The sequence below is a fragment of the Musa acuminata genome, chromosome BXJ3-1 (assembly GCF_036884655.1).
Source record: "Musa acuminata AAA Group cultivar baxijiao chromosome BXJ3-1, Cavendish_Baxijiao_AAA, whole genome shotgun sequence".
NCBI lineage: Eukaryota > Viridiplantae > Streptophyta > Magnoliopsida > Zingiberales > Musaceae > Musa > Musa acuminata.
In genome coordinates this window covers 44,601,409-44,623,198 of record NC_088349.1, presented here as the reverse complement: position 1 = coordinate 44,623,198, position 21,790 = coordinate 44,601,409, and the positions used below count along the sequence as shown (strand labels likewise).

The window sequence follows — 21,790 nt, the reverse complement described above, 5'->3', positions numbered from 1 at the left end:
AATACTTATTTTAGTATTTTAGGGTTAGAAAGAAGTTTAGAAATTGATGGTATTGGCAGAAACTCTCTTGAAGTTTTCTCTTAAACTTTGTATCTCTTGGATGCTTCCTTGAGTGATGAGTCTTTTATTTTTAGTTATGTATCCTTATTTATTATCCTTGGGGTGATGAACTTTTTGTATCCCTTTGTGATTTTAAATTTGGTGGTGAGCTATTTATCGGTTTTACAATTATACAATCGGCTTTCTTTCGAAATCTATTCTATATTACCTTGGTATCAATTTCAACTAAAATTTCTCTCTTAATTAAGCCTTTTCTAGCTGATTTAAACTCTTGTATCCCTCGTAATTGGTTCTTATTATATATGAATGAGTTATGCAAAAGTTTATATTTACTTCATATTATTTCATATGTGCATATTTATGCTTTTATTATTTCACATATGCTTCCTATATATGCTAACTTTCTTACTCCCGATGTCCTTTTCTACTCTAATATTTGTAGGATAATATAAATATTTATAAAAAGTAAGAAAAATATTTATCAAAAATGAGAAAAGAAGTTATGTATGTAGGTGGATGAATCTCTCAAGTTTGGAAGACTAATGTTAATGGTCATAAAGAAATTGATAGATCATATTATGATCCTATTTCACTCTTCTTTAACTTGCATATTCTTCTTATGTGCTCTTTAAATATGAATGAAATGAATGAAATATCAAATATACTTTTTTATCCTAAATGTTTTTTATTTTATTGATAGGTTCCTAAATGCTTTACTCCATTGATATACTCTTAAATATTATTTACTCTATTACTATGAACGAATCAAAAGAAATATCAAATATAACTCTATTCTTGAACCAATGCCTTGCATCTTGATATTGAGTAGCTTATATATTGCTCTTTGCTCTCTTGTTAAGTGTATTTCTAATGAAATAACATCTACTATTTTTATTTCTAATAAAATGATATCTATGATTTTTGTATGTAATATAATGTCATCTATGATTCCTATATCTAATAAAATAAAATCTATGATTCTTGTATCTAATGAAATAAAATATATAATTCTCGTATCACATATCTAGTTGTTGAATCTATGATTTGCACTTTGATTTTAAAGTCATATAATTTTTTATCTTTTTGCCATGTACTTGTTAATCATTTACTGAGTTTTATAGCTCACCAAATTATTATATAAATTTTTTAAGTTAATTTATCACTCATTGTAATGTTAAAGATTGAGTTGAGACAATAAAATGCTAGAAGGTTTTGGCAAGTCTTTTATAGTTTAACATAATATTATTGTAAAACTATACTTTGCTTGTAATGTATTTTCAATCAAATCTAAATTGATATCTTATAAAGATTGTTAAACGACCTCTCAGATTTAGAAGTTTAGAATGCTAAGTTTTAAATTTTGTTTAGCTGTTAACGTTTAATACACGACGAAAACAACAACAAAGAGAGAGAGAGAGAGAGAGATCCTCCTCCTCCTTCTGCTCTTCCATACTCCCTTTTCTTGGTTTCTTCCCTTCCATCCTACCTTTTATATTTATGTGCCCACCAACCAATCCTTTGTTGACGCATTCTTCCCTTCCTCTGCACTCAGAACACAGCATTACAGCCATGAAAGTAATAGCCTCGCTGGGCGAACTGTAAGGCCCAGCATTACAGCCGCATGTGACTTCAGTCGGTGGCAGGCCCAGTTTCTGAGACATTTTTGCCTCGCTGGGCAAACTGTAAGAAATAGAACGCAAATTGCTCACGCTTTGCGCATGCAGATTTTTGTATAGTTGTTCACGTTAAATCTGCAACCAAAATAACAGAGGTAGATCCTCCCCTGTTTCTTGCTCCCTTTTCCTACCCTTTTCCTTTTGATATAAGCCAGCCAACCAGTCCTCAGCTAAGTATCCCTGCTCTCTTCCTCTGTCCTTGAAACATAACGCTACAGCCAGCCATGGGAAAGGAAGTCGAGCCTGAAGCAGAGCCATGCATTGGCTTCCGTGATGGTGCGTGCAAGTTCCTGGTTATTCTCTTGGGGTCTTCGCTCATCATGGCTTTGTCCTACCAACCGTTCTTGTACACAGCTACAGCTGACACCTCCTCCTCCGAGAATGCTGAGATTCTGGCCATGAACGCTTCGACAGGTACCTACCATCTTTCGCGAAGCAATGCTTTTTTGTTAGATCAAATCCATCGAGGTCGTCGAATGCAATTCTTGAAACGGTGATGCATGCAGTACAATGTGATCTTTCTTCCAGAGAGTGGATCCCTGACGCTCGAGATCCAGCTTACAGCAACTCAACCTGCAGCTTCATATCTTCTTTTCAAGACTGCTTGACGAACGGCCGGCCTGACACTGGCTATCTTCACTGGAGGTGGAAGCCATATGGCTGTGAGTTGCCTCGATTCGACGCAAACAAGTTCTTGAATCGTATGAGGAACAAATCCTTGGGATTTGTGGGTGATTCAGTCTTAAGCAACCAGATGGAGTCATTGCTTTGCCTTCTCTCCGAGGTACTCCAACTGATACTCCTTAGTTTTAGCTTTCGAGACTTCAATTCTCTGCTCCGTTCTCAGGTGGAAGTGTTGGGAAGAAACCGGTTAATGCGGAATAATTCTTTTCCCTCTTTGTGTATCAAAATAGGTTCCACATCAAAATACCAACTTGATATCAAAATGCTAAATCAATCAGCACAGCATAGACAATAGAGCAATAAATCAATCACACAGTGAGACCAAATCTTTTTAACGTGGAAAACCCAATGTGGGAAAAACCACGGGACCGTAGTCCACCTCAAACTTCCACTATCAATAATAATGATAACAGGTTTACAGTATGTCTTCTCTAGAATAACTAGAGGATCAGAATAACATCAAGATCATAGATCTTGGTTCAAGAATAGCATATCTTCATCACATAGGATGGATCTCCTCAAAAGAGAATTCTAGGTCTCACGGAATGGATATCGTAGGAAAGTACCTTAGAGAGGGTAAACTGTAGATCAACACCGTTAGGATTGTAGAGTTTGCTGCAAGGATTCTCCACATAAAATTTGGGCCGAAACTGACAACGTTTGGCCACCGATCGTCAAGCAGAAAACTCAGAAACCTAATCTTTCTCTCTTTATTTCTCTCTCCTCTTTTCTCTGCACGTCGCAGACTGCACGCTCACTCTCACTGTGCACGCTGCCCGCTCCCTGTGCACGCTGCACGCTCACGGTCGCTGTGCACACTGCCCGCTCACTCAATTTTGCCCTTTCTCTCTTGATTTCTTTGATTTGGGCTGATGGCCCAAATTTGTCCAAGCCCACATATGGGCTGGATCCAACAATTCTCCCCCTCCAGCTCATATGGTGGGCTGTACCAAGCCCGCTCTTCGTCTACATGCTTCAAGCTTCTCCTTAGGCAAAGACTTTGTCAACATATCTGAATCATTCTCATTGGTATGCACCTTTTCCAACTGTAATTCTTTCATCTCAAGCACATCACGAATCTAATGATATCTCACATCAATATGCTTGGATCTAGAATGATATGTTGAATTCTTGGAGAGGTGAATGGCGCTCTGACTGTCACAGTAAACAGTATATACTTCCTATTTCAGGCCCAATTCCTGTAGAAACTTTTTCATCCATAAAGTTTCCTTACAGGCTTCAGTAACTGCTATATATTCTGCTTCTGTGGTTGATAGAGCAACACACTTCTGTAACTTAAACTGCCAAGAGACTGCTCCTCCTGCAAATGTCATCAAGAATCCTGAAGTGGACTTCTTGGAATCAGTATCACCTGCCATGTCTGCATCTGTGTAGCCTTCTAACACAGGTTCATCACTGCCAAAACATAAACACAACCTGGAAGTACCTCTTAGATATCTTAATATCCATTTCACTGCTGCCCACTGTTCCTTTCTAGGATTTGAGAGAAATCGGCTAACAACTCCAACTGCATGAGCTATATCTGGCCTAGTACAAACCATAGCATACATCAAACTGCCTACTGCAGATGAGTAAGGCACTCTGGACATTTCTTCTTTTTCTTTCTCACTTGTAGGACATTGTTTCGAACTCAGTTTGAAATGACCTGCAAGTGGAGAACAAACTACTTTGGCTTTACTCATATTAAATCTTTCAAGAACCTTTTCAATGTAAGTCTCCTGAGATAGCCAAATCTTCCTTTTCTTCCTATCACGAAGAATCTTCATGCCAAGTATTTGTCTCACCGATCCTAAGTCTTTCATGGCAAAAGACTTACTTAGCTCTCTTTTAAGCTTTTCAATTTTTCCAACATCATGGCCAACAATCAACATATCATCAACATATAGCAGTAAAATAATAAAATCATCATCTGAAAATTTCTTTATAAACACACAATGATCAGATGTGGTTCTATCATACCCTTGGCTCATCATAAAGGAATCAAACTTCTTGTACCACTATCTAGGTGCCTGTTTGAGTCCATATAAGCTTTTCTTAAGCTTACATACCAGATTTTCTTTTCCCTTGACTTTGAAACCTTCTGGTTGCTCCATGTAAATTTCTTCTTCTAAATCACCATGAAGAAATGCTGTTTTTACATCAAGTTGCTCAACTTCTAAATTCAAGCGGGCAGCCAAACCAAGAACAACTCGGATAGAGGACATTTTCACAACCGGAGAAAATATTTCTTCAAAGTCAATACCTTTCTTCTGACTGAATCCTTTCACAACTAGTCGTGCCTTGTATCTCTGTTGTGAGCTATTGTTTTCAGTCTTCAATTTATAAACCCACTTATTCTTGAGAGCTTTCTTCTCTTTGGGCAACTTTACCAAGTCATAGGTATGGTTCTCAAGCAAGGATCTCATCTCTTCTTGCATGGCTTTAACCCACTCACTCTTATTCTCATGTAGAATAGCTTATTGGTAAGTTTCTGGCTCTCCCCCGTCAGTAAGCATAACATACTCATGTGGAGGATATCTGGTAGAGGGTTGTCGCTCTCTAATGGATCTTCTCAATGGAATCTCAACTGGTGGTGGAGGTGCTTGTTCAGTTGGTTCAGCATCATCAACTGTAGGTGTATCATCACTTACATTCTCACCATAATCTTCTTGTTCATCTCCCCCATGATCATCATGAACTACAGGTGAAGGAATTGGACCCAAACTCCAAGGAATATAAACAGAGGTTTCTGGCTTCTCAACATTATCACCATCATCAAACAATTGGTCTTCAAGAAACACAACATCTCTGCTTCTAATAATCTTCTTATTCACTGGATCCCATAATCTGTACCCAAACTCTTCATGACCATATCCCAAGAAGATACATGCTTTTGCCTTATTATCAAGCTTGGACCTCTCATCTTTGAGAATATGCACAAATGCTTTACACCCAAAGACTCTCAAATGATTATAAGATATATCTTTTCCTCTCCATACTCTCTCTGGAACATCACCTTGCAGAGGAACTGATGGAGAAAGATTTATCAGGTCAATTGTAGTTCTCATAGCCTCCCCCCAAAATGACTTTGGTAACTTGGCGTGGGAAAGCATACACCTAATCCTTTCTTCAATGGTTCTGTTCATCCTTTCTGCCACACCGTTCTGCTGAGGAGTTTTAGGAACTGTTTTCTCAAGCCTGATACCATGGAACCTGCAATAATTCTCAAAAGGACCCTTGTACTCGCCACCATTATCTGATCGAACACACTTTAGCTTTCTACCAGTTTCTCTTTCAACATTGACATGAAACTCCTTGAAAGCATCGAGTACCTGGTCTTTGGATTTCAAAGCAAAAGCCCACACTTTTCTAGAATGGTCATCAATAAAAGTAACAAAATAAAGAGCACCTCCAAGAGTTCTAGTTTGCATAGTACAAACATCAGTATGAACTAAATCAATAACATCAGATCTTCTAGATGATGGAAATGTTTGAAATGCAACTCTATGTGTTTTTCCAGCTAAGCAATGATCACAAGATTTAAGAGATGTACCTTGCAACTCTGGTAAGAACTGCTTTCTAGCAAGAGTTTGAAGTCCCTTCTCGTTGATATGTCCAAGCCTCTTATGCCAAAGATCTATACTTTCACCTTTTCAAATTGCATTAATCTCTCCTTTGTGTAGCTTAGCTTCCATGATATAAAAAGAGTTAATCTTCTTTCCTTTTGCCACAATTAGAGAACCTTTAGTGAGTTTCTATTTACTTTCACCAAAATAATGTGTAAAACCCTCATCATCAAGTCTACCTGTAGATATCAAGTTAAGACGAATATCTGGAACATGCCTTACATCTTTGAGTATTAATTTGCTCCCAATACTGGTCTCCAAGCAAATATCTCCAATACCCACAATCTTAGATGTACCATTGTTTCCCATTCTAACATTACCAAAATCACCAGCAGTATAAGATCTAAAGAAATCACCATGAGAAGTAACATGAAATGAAGCACCAGAGTCAATTACCCAATTACTGTCCTGAGCTACAAGGCTAACACAACCTTCATCACAGACAATAGTGATATTACCTTCAGCAGCAACTGTATTGATCTTTTTCTCATTTTTCTTCATTTCATTCTGTTCTCGCTTCCAAAACCTACACTCTTTCTTCATGTGACCTGGCCTATTACAGTGAAAACATTTGATATCTCTTCTAGACTTGGATCTTCCTCTATAACCATATGGATTTCTGCTATGACTTCTTCCACGTCTTTCTTGTTTTTCAGTAACAAATGCCCTAGAAGAAGATTCACCCTGTTCTTTCCTTCTGGCATCTTCATTTAGCAAACTGTCTTTAACCATATCTATGGTTAGAGTCCCTTCTGGCGTGGAGTTACAAATAGTCTCAACATACGTTTCCCAACTTTCTGGTAAAGAGCTGAGAAGTAATAATCCCTGCATCTCATCATCTATATTCATTTTCATAGCAACTAACTTGTTTGCAAGACTCTGAAATAGGCTTATGTGTTCAACAATGTTACCACCACCATCTTTATACTTCAAATTTATAAGCCTTCTAAGGAGAGAAATTCTATTTCCCACTGTCTTTTTCGCAAAGAGATTTTCTAACCTTTGCCAAACAACATCAGCTCTGATTTCATCTGAAATATGCTCATGCAAGTTTATATCCATCCATCTTCTAATATAGGCAATAGCTTTTCTATGTTGAACTTCCCATTCTTCATCGTCCATAGTAGAAGGTTTATCTTTAACCTTGATAGGCTTATATAAATCTTTGCAATAGAGCAAATCTTCCATCAAACGCCTCCAAGTGGAATAATTTGATGAGTTCAATTTAATCATACCATCTGACTCCATTTCAATCACACAAGAAAACTAGCACCAAACAACATGTTGCTCTGATACCACTTGTTGGGAAGAAACATGTTAATGCGGAATAATTCTTTTCCCTCTTTGTGTATCAAAATAGGTTCCTCATCAAAATACCAACTTGATATCAAAATGCTAAATCAATCAGCACAGCATAGACAATAGAGCAATAAATCAATCACACAGTGAGACCAAATCTTTTTAACGTGGAAAACCCAATGTGGGAAAAATCACGGGACCGTAGTCCACCTCAAACTTCCACTATCAATAATAATGATAACAGGTTTACAGTATGTCTTCTCTAGAATAACTAGAGGATCAGAATAACATCAACATCATAGATGTTGGCTCAAGAATAGCATATCTTCATTAGATGGATCTCTTCAAAAGAGAATTCTAGGTCTCACGGAGTGGATATCGTAGGAAAGTACCTTAGAGAGGGTAAACTGTAGATCAACACCGTTAGGATTGTAGAGTTTGCTGCAAGGATTCTCCACATAAAATTTGGGCCGAAACTGACAACGTTTGGCCACCGATCGTCAAGCAGAAAACTCAGAAACTTAATCTTTCTTTCTCTATTTCTCTGCACGCCGCAAGCTGCACGCTCACTCTCACTGTGCACGCTGCCCGCTCCCTGTGCACGCTGCACGCTCACGCTCGCTGTGCACGCTGTCCTCTCACTCAATTTTGCTCTTTCTCTCTTGATTTATTTGATTTGGACTGATGGCCCAAATTTATCCAAGCCTATGGGCTGGACCCAACAGGAAGAAGCTGTGCTGGTCTACCATGACGAAACATTTCAGACCAAAACATGGCACCTGCCTTCTCACAACGTCACACTGGGGCTGATTTGGGCTCCTTTCCTGATCAAATCTACGCAAGCCATCTCAAAAAACCACATCCAGCTTTATCTCGACGTCCTCGACGATACCTGGACGAGCCAATACCACAAGTACGACTACGTGATGATTTCTGGTGGCCAGTGGTTCCTCAGAGAAACCATATTCTGGGAGAACAACACAGTCGTCGGCTGCCACTACTGCGCGGGGAAGAACCTGAGGGAACTTGGCATGGACTACTCTTTTCGGAGAGCACTCCGATCTGTGTTCGACTTCGTGAGCAGCTCAGAGCACAAGCCCCTGGTGGTTCTCAGGACCTGGACTCCCACCCACTTCGAGCATGGGATGTGGTACAGTGGGGGGATCTGCAACAGAACGAAGCCTTACAAGGAGAGTGAGTACGCTGCTGACCCAGTGGATGTTGTGATGAGAGAAGTGGAGGAGGAGGGGTTCCAGGAAGGGGTGAGGAGTGGGCTGAGGATGAGCCTGCTTGACACTTACCATCTCTCCGCTCTGAGGCCAGATGGGCATCCAGGACCCTACAGGAGAATCCACCCGGACATCAGCAAGAAGCCACAGAACGACTGCCTTCACTGGTGCTTGCCTGGGGCAATTGATACCTGGAACGACATGCTTATGGAGATTCTGATGGGCGATGAAGAACTGAGGTCTGCTTTCTGATGTTGTGAAGATGATTTCTCCTAGGTTTGGATAGTGGAATAAGATATGGCGTGATCTTTATGTGCCAACGAGTGGTGTTCTTGTTCTTCACCGCTTTGCTGCTTGAGAATGATGTCAATGGAATGGCTTACGCATTCTAGCCTTGTCAATATGATTTCAGTGCCATTTTTGGATATTAATGATTTCAGCTCAATTTTGATTAGAATAGTTAATATCATGTCGATCTGTTCCAATTTTGTCACTCAAACCAATTCTGTCTAAAAGAAGAAAATAGAATAAAAGGCATACCAAATTATTTAATTTGCTTTATTTTTTTTCAAGATAATCTATTATAAAATCAATCGATGACAATTCGTGCTCATAGAATCAACACTCAAAAAATAAGTTTTTTTATATATATATATATATATATATATATATATATATATATATATATATATAAACCTTGCAAAACATTATAAGTGAGAGCTGTTTGAAAAAAATAAAATGGGAAACACGGATTGAAAAATACAAAAAATATAAATTTTTTCTAGAAAAATCACACTATAATCAGTGCTCTAATTTAAATTGAGACCAGAGTTTATTACATTCTACAAAATAGGAAGATTATAAAGTAATAGATCTTGCTCGTCAATGATTGAAGTTTCTAATCAAATATATTATTAGATGGTCTTGCGTCCAAATTAACGCGATCAAATCAAGTTTCACGTGTTGGGTTTGAATCAGACTGTGCACCCGCAAGTTCATATCAACCACACTGTTGGTCTGCGTTTACTCTTTTAGATAACATGCAATGTGCAGCCACTGTACCATCCTATTTTGCAGGTGCACCATACGTTGTATATAGTACTCAATAAGGGATTATATGTTCGGTTGATTATTGATGTAACCCTAGACTCGCAAGAAATTGAACGTAACTTTAGAGGTAAAAGAGATACGACGGACTTATGAGTCCTTAGTTTTCATACTCCTAAAATTAAATGACCTTATTAATGTTAAATCTTACGTATATTAATCATGATTAGACTCACTTAGTTTTGATGTATAAAACCATTGAATCTAATGCATTGAATCACATTATAAAGTATAAATCATGACTAGATTCACTAAGAGTATCATCATTCATTATATAAAATCAATAAATATTGTTAGATAAAATGTTGAATCTCGAATTTTGATGATGAAGTCAATTGTCATTTGTTATCTAATCCATATGTTGAGATAAGTATACATGATTAATTATGATAGAAGTAAGACATGTAGCAGGAGATACGCTGGAGTCAAGACCATGATCTAAAATTACGGTGCTCTCTGGTTTGTATTTATTCTTGCTGCTTACCTTACTGCAAACCTCCATACGTGCTTTTACTTATTACTTTTGTTGCACTCCTTTATGAACTCGCTTTCAAGTTAAGTTTCCAAAAACGATTTTACGTCGGAAACGATTTTATCGTACGAACGTCATTTTAAATCGTCGAAAGTTTTTCGCTGCACTAATTCACCCCCCCTTTTAGTGCTCTTGATCCTAACAATTGGTATTAGAGCGGGGTTAACTATCAAACGGATTAAAACCTAAGAGAGATGGCGTATGCTAGAAATCAAGAGGGCCACTCTATTACACGTCCACCTATATTCAATGGGACAGACTACACTTATTGGAAGACCCGAATGAGGATCTTCCTTATTTCAATGGATTTTGAACTTTGGAATCTTGTCGAAAATGGATTTTTGAAGTCTTCTCTTCCAATGATTGATTGGAATGAATTGGAGAAGAAAACTTTCGCTCTTAATGTAAAGGCTATGAATGCTTTATTTTGTGCACTTGATAAAAATAAGTTTAATCATGTTTTAGTTTGTGAAACCGCGTTTGATATTTGGCATACACTCGAAGTGACTCACGAAGGCACAAGTAGAGTGAAAGAGTCAAAAATCAATTTTTTGATATATTCTTTTGAACTTTTTCGAATGAAACTGAGCGAGACTATTGGCGATATGTACACCCGTTTCACGGATGTCGTCAATGGTCTAAAAAGACTCGGCAAAAGTTTTTAGATTTTGAGCTCGTAAATAATATTCTAAGATCCCTTCCTAAGAGTTGGGACCCTAAAGTCACTGCTATTTAAGAGGCTAAAGATTTAAACAACTTCCCTCTTGAAGAACTAATCGGGTCATTAATGACCTATGAAATGACTTGCAAGGCTCATGAAGAGCAAGAAGACATCCTTCCAAAGAACATGAAGGATATGATACTTAGAACTTTAGATGACAACTTGAGAGAAAACTCAAGTGACGAGGACTATGACGATGACTTGACACTTCTAACAAGGAAATTCAAAAAAATTATTAAGAGAAACAAGTTTAAAAATGACACAAAAAATAAATTTGAACCCAAAAAGGACCAAGTTATTTGGTACGAGTACAAAAAGCCAGGACACTACAAAAGTGATTGTCCCCAAGCCAAGAAGAGTACATCAAAGAAGAAGGCACTCAAAACAACATGGGATGACTCAAGTGCGTCCGAAGAAGAGGAGTCCAACACCGAGCCAGTTGCTCATTATGCCCTAATAGCCATCGGAGAGGAGGTAACAAATTTAATTGATGTAGATTTATCATTTGATTAATTATTAAATGCCTTCCATAACTTATTTGATGAATGCAAAACAATTAGTAGAAAATATAAATTATTAAAATAGGAGCATGATAGTCTTATTAGTAATTTTGATAAATTAAAAACTGAATATCATGATAGTTTAGCTCCATGTATAAAATGCCATGATATAGAAACTCTCCAAAAAGAGAACTTGCTACTTAAGGACACCTTGAAGAAATTCGAGGTTGGTAGCAAGTCTTTGAATATGATCCCTACAAATAAGGGTCACGTTCCCAAAAGAAGTGGAATCGGATTTGTGAGAAGTCCTCACCAAAATCCAACCACCTTTATAAAAGGCCTTATCTTATATGTTTGACACCAAAGCAAATGCAACTTTTGTTACAAATATGGACATAAAACGTATCATTGTCCATTCAAGAAAATTAGCCCGAACAAACTGATTTGGGTTCCTAAAAGAACCATAATAAACTCTATGCAACATAATAAACAATGTAGATTAGTTTTTGAGGCACTCAAAAGTAAATGGATACCTAAAAATTATCCTTTCTTGTAGAGACATACACCATCACAAGCTAGGAGCAAGAGATGGTACCTTGATAGTGTTAGGATCGGAGCGGCACTAAGAGGGGGGGGGTGAATTAGTGCAGCGGATTAAAACTTCGATTTTGGAAAAATCTTCTGTACGATACAAACCAATATTGATTGAAACCGATTTTGAAGCTTGATAACTTAGAAGCGTATGGAAGCATAGTGACTACGTAAAGAAGTTTGTAGTATGTAAATGGCAAGAGTAAGATGCAAACCAGATAACACAGCAGTTTTAAAGTGGTTCGGTCAAAATGACCTACATCCACTTGCGAAGCCTTCTTCGAAGAGGCTCTCAACTTCCATTAGCAAATCTCTTTGTAGGGGAAGGACTAATACCCCTCTAACAACCTTTACAAATGGTTCACACTCTTATAATTCTTTTCAACAAGATGGGAGGAGGTGAACACTCAAGCAATTTGAAAAACAAGACTTGCTAAGACTTTTCTAAGGCTCTTATCTCAAACTATTGCTTTGCAAAAGGTATATTCTCTACTGAGAATTGAGGGGTATTTATAGGCCCCAAGAGGATAAAAATTTGGGCTCCAAATTTTGAATTCTCTTGGGTTTCCGAGACTAGCGGTGCCACCGCCTGTCAATGTCTTGTCAGGCAAGCGTACTACGGTGCCACCACTTGTTGGTGGCTGTGCCACCGCCTGGTCTCGGGTGCTAGGCGATGCCATCGCCCAGTCCGGCGGTTCCATCGCCCGTCCTTACAAATTTCTAGTTGGGCTTTACGTCCGACCCAAACCAAGTCACTTTTGGGCCTAGTTGGCCCCTAACCAAGGTATAGGATTGTCCCTTAATCCTAACCCTAATTACATGTGAACTACATACCTAAAAACATAATTCTAAGCAAGTGTTTAACCGGCCAACGTCAAGCTTTGTTTCGGCGAGCTTTCCTGCGTTCTTCCGGTGGACTTCCGATACGCCCTCGGGTTTCTTCCGGCGGACTCCCAACAGGCTCCCGATCTTGTAACGAATTCAACGAGTAGTCGAGCCTTCTCGGTGATCTCTGGGAACCTCCAACGTTCTCTTCGGCAGACTTTCGAAAGTTCCGACAAGTCTCCATTCTTTCTTGGTTAGTTCCGACAGCATCTCCGACGAATCTTCGGACTCTTAAACGTCCATCGAACTTGACTATGGTATCCTTGCTTTATGTTTTTAGGCTGTCGTAGTTAAACCTGCACACTCAACTTCAATAATATGGATTAGATCAATTAACCCATCAATTGATTTTATTATCAAAATATGAGATTCAACAATCTCCCCCTTTTTGATGATGACAATCAATTGATGACGGAGTTAAACATAACTCCCCCTATCTATATGCCATATTGTGAGAAGATAAAACCACTTGAATTCCATCCCTTTGAATTCAAGCATAAATCGATAAGTTCTAACGTTGAACTTATCATTGTCTTATTAAGCATGAGCAAATATGAATCTTTGTATTTCTCATAATTTTCAGTTATTGAAAATCATTTTCAAGTCAAATGATAATAGATAATTTTCACTTTAACGAGAGATAAAAAATATGATAAAGATTTTCAACATTTATTTCATGATATAAATGTGAGGAATGATTTCATATGATCAACCAATCTTGCGATATAGACATATAAGACAAGCAAGGTATATAAGGCAAGCTTTTGCAATTCATATAAGTCATGCTATCGATGCACATAAGTCATATAAGTCATCACTTCTCCCCCTTTGTCCTCAACAAAAAATAAGGAGATGAGACTTGAAACACATAGTTTGTGATCATAAAATCAAAAGAAGTGAGCATAAAGATTAATCATATGAAATTCATCATTCAAAATTAATCTCACAAGAAATATTTATCCAGATTCAAAACCAAATCAGCGAACATCCATAATTTAACAATACATCTTAAACAAAGGTTCAATTTTTATTCAAAAGAAGATGATAGACTTCTAACTTCACATTAAGAGTAATCAGAATAGAATAAGAAACTACATCGATTAATCCTTAGGAGGTAAGCACTACATCGATTAATCCTTAGGAGGTAAGCCACAGTGGTGATATATGACATCTATTTTTTGATTCATTTGTCGTAGTTCCTTCAAAATTTCAATTTGCTAGATTTGAATTTGTTCTTGCTGTAATTTGATCTGATTCAATTATGCCATAATGAGTTCTTCGGAGGATGAAATAGGAGCTGAAGGTGCTGCGCCAAAGGGACTAAGAGGAGGAGATTCATTTCCCCTAAGAATTGGTGTTTCGGGGTGTTCTACTGGTGGGGGAATTGGATCAGTCCTTCTAGGTTGCCTAACCCATATACCGTTGCTAAATGTGCACCTAAGTCTTTTCAGCAAATTTCTATTGATAATGTTATACCGATCACTTTGAATTGTTTCTTCATCGGGTGGGATACAAATGTCATGGGCAAGTAGGAATCGAGTGATTAACCCTCCATATGGCAACATAGTGTCTTTAGCTATAATATCTTGCATGTTTTGCCGGATTGAGTATCCAAAACAGTTATATTGATCGATCATAATCCAATACATGGTGCTTATTTCTATTTGACTCATTTAATCAAGATGAAATTGCTTAGGGAATAGTATGCTAGTTATGATATGATGAAGGATTTTAGAGTTAAAGGGCAGTAGGTGCTCACAACTCTTGGGTATTATGCCGAGGTCAGGATTTGCAAAAATAGTTTCGACGGTTTCGGAGTAAGTTGCTCCGATTGTATTGACATCTCATTTACCTCTAAAATAAACAACCCCTATCTTTTTCAATGATTCCAATTAGTTGACAAATAGTATTATAAAAAATTCTAATTTGTGTCCCTAGTAGGTAAGTACTTAGGCTATCATTATCCACATATAAGTTTGCATAAAATAGCCTAACTAACCTAGGATAGATTGGTTCATTTATTTGTAGCAGAGGTAGGGCATCTAGATGTGCAAACCACCTAATGGGTTCTAGGTTTCCTAGTTCATTGAGATCAACGTGTTTACCCTTATGGATACATCTTGTTTCGAAGTTTGGAAACCTAAGAGCTACTTCTTTGGATCTAAAAAGTTCTTGGTCATATGAATCTCCTTCAACCCTTTTCCCTTTTGATCTTTTAGGAGCCATTATCTTATTGAGAATCTCTTGGAAGATGGAGAGCTTGGACCAACAAGAATCTCTCTCCAAGGCTTCTAATGCTGGAATGAAGATTTAGAGAGGTTGTGGGAGAGTTTAAGACAGTTTCTCACGGGTTGGGGGTGGTGTCACCGTCGGCCCTAACCCCTCGGGTTATAAAGGGGCTCTCGGGCGGTGCCACCGCCAAAACAAGCGGTGCCACTGCCTGGCGCCCAAGCGCTCAGGCGATGCTACCGTCGATTCTGGCAGTGCCACCACTAGCTTGCCGCGGAAGAGAAGAAAGAATTCTTTCTTCCCTCTTCTTAATTTTTAGAGGTGTTTGACTCAAGATAGGTTGAGATATTACTATAATATATCATTTGGAATCGAAAGAGAAGGATGAAATCAACTCCATAAAAGAACGGAACAAGAATGAGACATTATTCGAAAAATACATTCAAACAAGCTTATTTTCAGGGACAATTTAACATACCTAGTTCCCTTCTAATGAATTCAAATTGGTCTTCATTTAAGGCTTTTGTAAAAATGTCTACTAATTGATGCTTTTTGTCAATAAATTCTAGAACGACATTATTGTTAAGGACATGATCGCGTATGAAATGATGCCTAATATCTATATGCTTAGTTCTAGAGTGCTGGATCGGATTTTTGATAAGACATATGGCACTTGTATTATCACATTTTATGGAAATGTTTTTCAAGTGAATTCTATAGTCTTCTAATGTATTTTTCATCCAGACAACTTGTGCACATCATGCACTTGCAGCAATGTATTCGGCTTCCGCCGTAGATAGTGCAACTGAATTTTGTTTCTTGGAAGTCCAAGAAACAAGTGCATGTCCTAAAAATTGGCATGTTCCGGATGTACTTTTTCTATCTATCCTGCATCCGCCAAAATCGACATCTGCATAAGCTATTAAATCGAATTTATCAGACTTTGGATACCACAATCCTAAATTTGAAGTTCCTTTAAGATATATAAATATTCTTTTAACACTCTTAAGGTGAGATAATTTAGGATTAGATTGAAATCTAGCGCAGAGTCCTATACTAAACGTGATGTCCGGTCTAGTCGCGGTGAGGTAGAGTAGACTACCTATCATTCCCCTATATGTTTTTTGATCGAAATTTTCACTATTTTTATCCATATCTAACTTAGTTGAAGTACTCATAGGGGTATTTATCGCTTTTGAATTACTCATGTTAAATCATTTTAACAATTCTAATGTATATTTGGATTGGTTAAGAAATATACCATCACTGAGTTGTTTGATTTGTAATCCCAAAAAGAAAGTTAATTCACCCATTAAACTCATTTCAAATTTGTGACTTATGCATTTGGCAAATGATTCACATAGTGATTCATCCGAAGAGCCAAAAATAATATCGTCAACATAAATTTGTACAATAAGAAAATTATTTTCAAAGTGTTTGATAAACAATGTAGTATCAACCTTGCCTTTGGTAAAATTATTTAAAATAAGAAAGGAACTAAGCCTTTCATACCAAGCTCTAGGAGCTTGTTTCAAGCCATAGAGAGCCCTAGTCAATTTGAATACATGATTAGGAAGAAGAGAGTTTTCAAATCCGGGATGTTGTTCAACATATACTTCTTCGGAAATAAAACCATTCAAGAAAGCACTTTTGACATCCATTTGAAATAGTTTAAAATTATTACTACTAGCATAGGTAAGGAGCATCCTAATGGCTTTTAATCTTGCCATAGGAGCGAAGGTTTCTTCGTAGTCGATACCTTCTTCTTGGTTGAAACCTTTGGCCATTAATCTAGCCTTGTTTCTAACCATGATACCGCATTTATCTTGCTTGTTTCTGAAGACCCATTTAGTACCAATGACTAAATGGTCACTAGGTCTAGGAACAAGCTTCCATACCTCATTCCTCTCAAATTGGTTCAATTCTTCTTGCATTGCTATGACCCAAAAATCATCTTTTAAGGCCTCGTTAATGCATTTTGGTTCGATTTGAGAAAGGAAGGCGGCGTTGGCACAAAAATTCTTGAAAGAAGAGCGAGTTTGAATCCCTTTTGATGTATCTCCTATAATTAGCTTCTTTGGATGAGCATCCATATACTTTCATTCCTTGGGTAAGGAAATTTCGAAAGAAGAAGCATCCAAGTTGCTATTTTGAGGAGGGGGTTCATTTAAATTCAAATTATCAAAACCAAGATAATCATCAAAATCATTTTTCTTTAAATAAGAGATTTCATTAAAAACTACATGAATAGACTCTTCTATAACTAAGGTTCTTTTGTTAAAAATATGAAAAATCTTAGAAACGGAAGAGTAACCAAGAAAGATGCCTTCATCGGATTTAGCATCAAATTTTCCTAAGGCATCCTTTTCATTCAAAATAAAGCATTTGCAACCGAAAACTTTAAAATAAAAAACATTTGGTTTTTTGTTATTCCATAATTCATAGGGAGTTTTTGATGAAGACGATCTTATTAAAACCCTATTCATGATGTAGCAAGTCGTATTTACGGCTTCGGCAAAAAAATACTTGGATAGACTATGTTCATTTAACATAGTTCTTATCATTTCTTGTAGGTTTCTATTTTTTCTTTCAACTACTCCATTTTGTTAAGGATTTCTTGGAGTGGAGAAGTTGTGATTGTATCCATTAACTTCACAAAGACTTTGGAAATTACGGTTTTGAAATTCGCCACCATGATCACTCCGAATTGATGAAATCATGAAGCCCTTTGCGTTTTGAGTGAGTTTACAAAATTTTGAGAAGCACTTGAAGCAATCACTTTTGTGAACTGAGAAATAGGTCCAAGTGTACCTAGTATAGTCATCCATAATTACAAAAGCATATTTGCTTCCTCCTAGACTTGTTGTGTCAATTGGTCCAAATAAGTCCAAATAGATCAATTGCAGTGGTCTAGTGGTGCTAATTTGATTTTTTGGTTTGAAACTAGTTTTTATTTCTAGTTGACATGCATCGCATACTTTGTCCTTAGTAAACTTCATATTTGGAATCCCTCATACTAATTCTTTAGATGAGATCTTAGATATTAGTTTCATGCTTGCATGGCCTATTCTCCTATGCCAAAGCCAAGCATCATCATTTAGAGCAAAGAAGCACATTTCATTACTTAGTTCAACAAGGTTGATAGTATAGACATTATTTTGTTTTAATGCAATCATAGTCATGTTAGTGTTTGGTTTTTCGATAATACACATATTTGATTCGAATCTAACGATATAACCTTTATCGCATAATTGACTAATACTCAAGAGATTATGTTTCAATCCATCAACTAGTAGAACATCATTAATAGAAAAACTTAATTTGTTACCTATAGTTCCCTTGCCAATGATTTTGCCTTTGTTGTTATCTCCGAAGGTGACGTACCCTTCTTCTTTGCTAGTGAGCATTGAAAAATGAGATGGATCTCCAGTCATATGTCTTGAGCATCCACTATCGAGATACCATCTCTTGCTCCTAGTTTGTGTGTTTGTCTACAAAAGAGGATTATTTTTAGGTACCCATTTAAATTTGGGTGCCTCAAAAATTGATCCACTAGTTTTGTTATTCATTATTGAATCATTTATAGTTCCTTTAGGAACCCATATTAATTTTTGTGGACTAATTTTCCTAAATGAATATTTGTAGGCAATATGTCCGGATTTGTAACAAAAGTTGCATTTCATATAAGATGAAACATGTAATGTAGGTCCTTTCATGAAAGTGATAGGATTTTGATGTAATCCTTTTACAAATCCAATTCCACTTCTATTTGCGACATGACCCTTGTTTGCAAGGATCATATCTAATCCTTTGCTACCAACCTTAAACTTGTTTAAGGTTTCTTTAAGAAGTAAATTTTTATTTTTTATTGCTTCTAAATGCTCACATTTAGAGCATGGAGGAGTTTGAAGACTATCAAACTTATTTTGTAGTAAAACATGCTCTTTCTTTAAGATACTTAACTTCTTACTAACAGTTCTACATTCATCAAATAATTCATGAAAAGCGATAGAGAGTTCTTTAAAAGATAAATCTTCATTAATTAAATCACATACCTCTTCTCCTAAGGCCATTAGCGCAAAGTTTGCCTCCTCTTTGTTGCTAGCTTCTTCACTTTCGGAATCACTTGAATCGTCCCAAGTTGCCTTTAGAGCTTTTTTCTTCTTTGGTTGCTTCTTCTTGGCTTGAGGGCATTTATTTTGAAATGCCCTGGCTTCTTGCATTCATAGCATATCACTTGGTCCTTTTTAAATTCAAGTCTGTTTTTGGTGTTATTTTTAAATTTGTTCTTTCTTAAAAAAATTTTAAAATTTTGAGTCAAGAGTGCAATGTCATTTTCACTGTCCTCATCACTTGATGTTCCTTTCAAGTGATCTTCTTGTGATGTGAGTGTCATATCCTTCCTGTTCTTTGGAAGGGGGTTCTCGAGTTCGTCATGATCTTGACACGTCATTTCGTAGGTCATTAGAGACCCAATAAGTTCTTCAAGAGGGAATGTTTTGAGGTCCTTGGCCCATTGAATGGCCATAACTTTTGGATCCCAATTTTTAGGAAGAGATCTTAAGATTTTCCTTACTAGTTCAAAGTTAGAAAAATCTTTACCAAGAGCTTTGAGTCCATTGATGACATCCGTGAAATGGGTGTACATGTCTCCGATGGACTCACTTGGTTTCATTCGGAAAAGTTCATAAGAGTGCACAAGAATGTTGATTTTGGACTCTTTCACTCGGCTAGTACCTTCATGAGTGACCTCAAGAGTTCTCAAAATATCAAAAGCCGAATCACAAATTGAAACATGATTAAACTCATTTTTGTCTAGTGCACAAAACAAGGCATTCATAGCCTTTGCGTTTAAAGCAAAAACCTTCTTCTCCGAGTCATTCCATTCGCTCATCGGAAGAGAAGATTTTTGAAATTCATTTTCGACAATAGTCCAAAGCTCGAAATCCATGGAAATGAGGAAGATCCTCATACAGGTCTTCCAATACGTGTAATCCGACCTATTAAACATAGGTGGACGTGTGATAGAATGTCCCTCATGCATGCTAGAGTAAGCCATCTCTCTTGGGTATTAAACCAACTATGAGAGTGAGCCTTGCTCTGATACCAATTGTTAGGATCGGAGTGGCACTAAGAGGGAGGGTGAATTAGTGCAGCGGATTAAAACTTCGGTTTAGGAAAAATCTTCCGTACGATAAAAACCAATATCGATTAAAACCGATTTTGAAGCTTGATAACTTAGAAGCGTATGGAAGCGTAGTGACTAAGTAAAGAAGTTTGCAGTATGTATATGGCAAGAGTAAGATGCAAACCAGATAACACAGCAGTTTTAAAGTGGTTCGGTCAAAATGACCTACATCCACTTGCGAAGCCTTTCGAAGAGGCTCTCAACTTCCACTAGCAAATCTCTTTGTAGGGGAAGGACTAATACCCCTCTTACAACCTTTACAAGTGGTTCACACTCTTACAATTCTTTTCAATAAGATGAGAGGAGGTGAACACTCAAGCAATTTGAAAAACAAGACTTGCTAAGACTTTTCTAAGGCTCATATATCAAACTATTGCTTTGAAAAAAGTATATTCTCTGCTGAGAATTGAGGGGTATTTATAGGTCCCAAGAGGATAAAAATTTGGGCTCCAAATTTTGAATTCTCTTGGGTTTCCGAGACTAGCGGTGCCACTGCCTGTCGGTGGCGGTGCCACCGCCTGTAAATGTCTTGTCAGGCAAGCGTACTGGTGGTGCCACCACCTGTTGGTGGCTGTGCCACCGCCTGGTCTCGGGTGCTGGGCAGTGCCACCGCCTAGTTTGGCGGTGCCACCGCCCGTCCTAACAAATTTCTGGTTGGGCTTTATGTTCGACCCAAACCAAGTCACTTTTGGGCCCAGTTGGCCCCTAACCAAGGTATAGGATTGTTCCTTAATCCTAACCCTAATTACATGTGAACTACATACCTAAAAACATAATTCTAAGCAAGTGTTTAACCGGCCAACGTCAAGCTTTGTTTCGGCGAGCTTTCCTGCGTTCTTCCGGTGGACTTCCGATACGCCCTCGGGTTTCTTCTGGCGGACTCCCAATAGGCTCCCGATCTTGTAACGAATTCAACGAGTAGCCGAGCCTTCTCGGTGATCTCTGTGAACCTCCGACGTTCTCTTCGGCGGACTTCCGAAAGTTCCGACAAGTCTTCGTTCTTTCTTGGTTGGTTTCGATAGCATCTTCGACGAATCTTTGGACTCTCAAACGTCCATCGAACTTGACTCCGGTATCCTTGCTTTATGTTTTTAGACTATCGTAGTTAATCCTGCACACTCAACTTTAATAATATGGATTAGATCAATTAACCCATCAATTGATTTTATTATCAAAATCCGAGATTCAACAGATAGTGGATGCTCAAGGCATATGAGTAGAGATCCATTTTAATTCTCTAAGCTCACTAGCATAGACGAAGGTTATGTCACCTTCGGAGACAACAACAAGGGTAAAATCAGTGGCAAAGGAACCATAGGTAACAAATCCAACTTCTTTATTGAAGATGTTTTGTTAGTTGATGGTTTAAAACATAACCTCTTAAGCATTAGTCAATTATGTGATAAAGGATATATTGTCAAATTCGAATCTAATGCTTGCATCATTGAAAAACCACACAAAAC

At 37.5% G+C, this 21,790-nt stretch overlaps 1 protein-coding gene across 1 annotated transcript; it reads left to right on the top strand.

The window, feature by feature from the left end:
- The first annotated feature begins 1,929 nt into the window (after positions 1–1,929).
- Positions 1,930–8,980, top strand: LOC135629342 (protein trichome birefringence-like 26). The gene is made up of 3 exons (XM_065136556.1): positions 1,930–2,150; positions 2,243–2,520; positions 8,050–8,980. The coding sequence occupies exons 1-3, from the start codon at positions 1,961–1,963 to the stop codon at positions 8,824–8,826; spliced, it is 1,245 nt and encodes a 414-aa protein (XP_064992628.1). The 5' UTR covers positions 1,930–1,960; the 3' UTR covers positions 8,827–8,980.
- Positions 8,981–21,790: the final 12,810 nt, after the last annotated feature.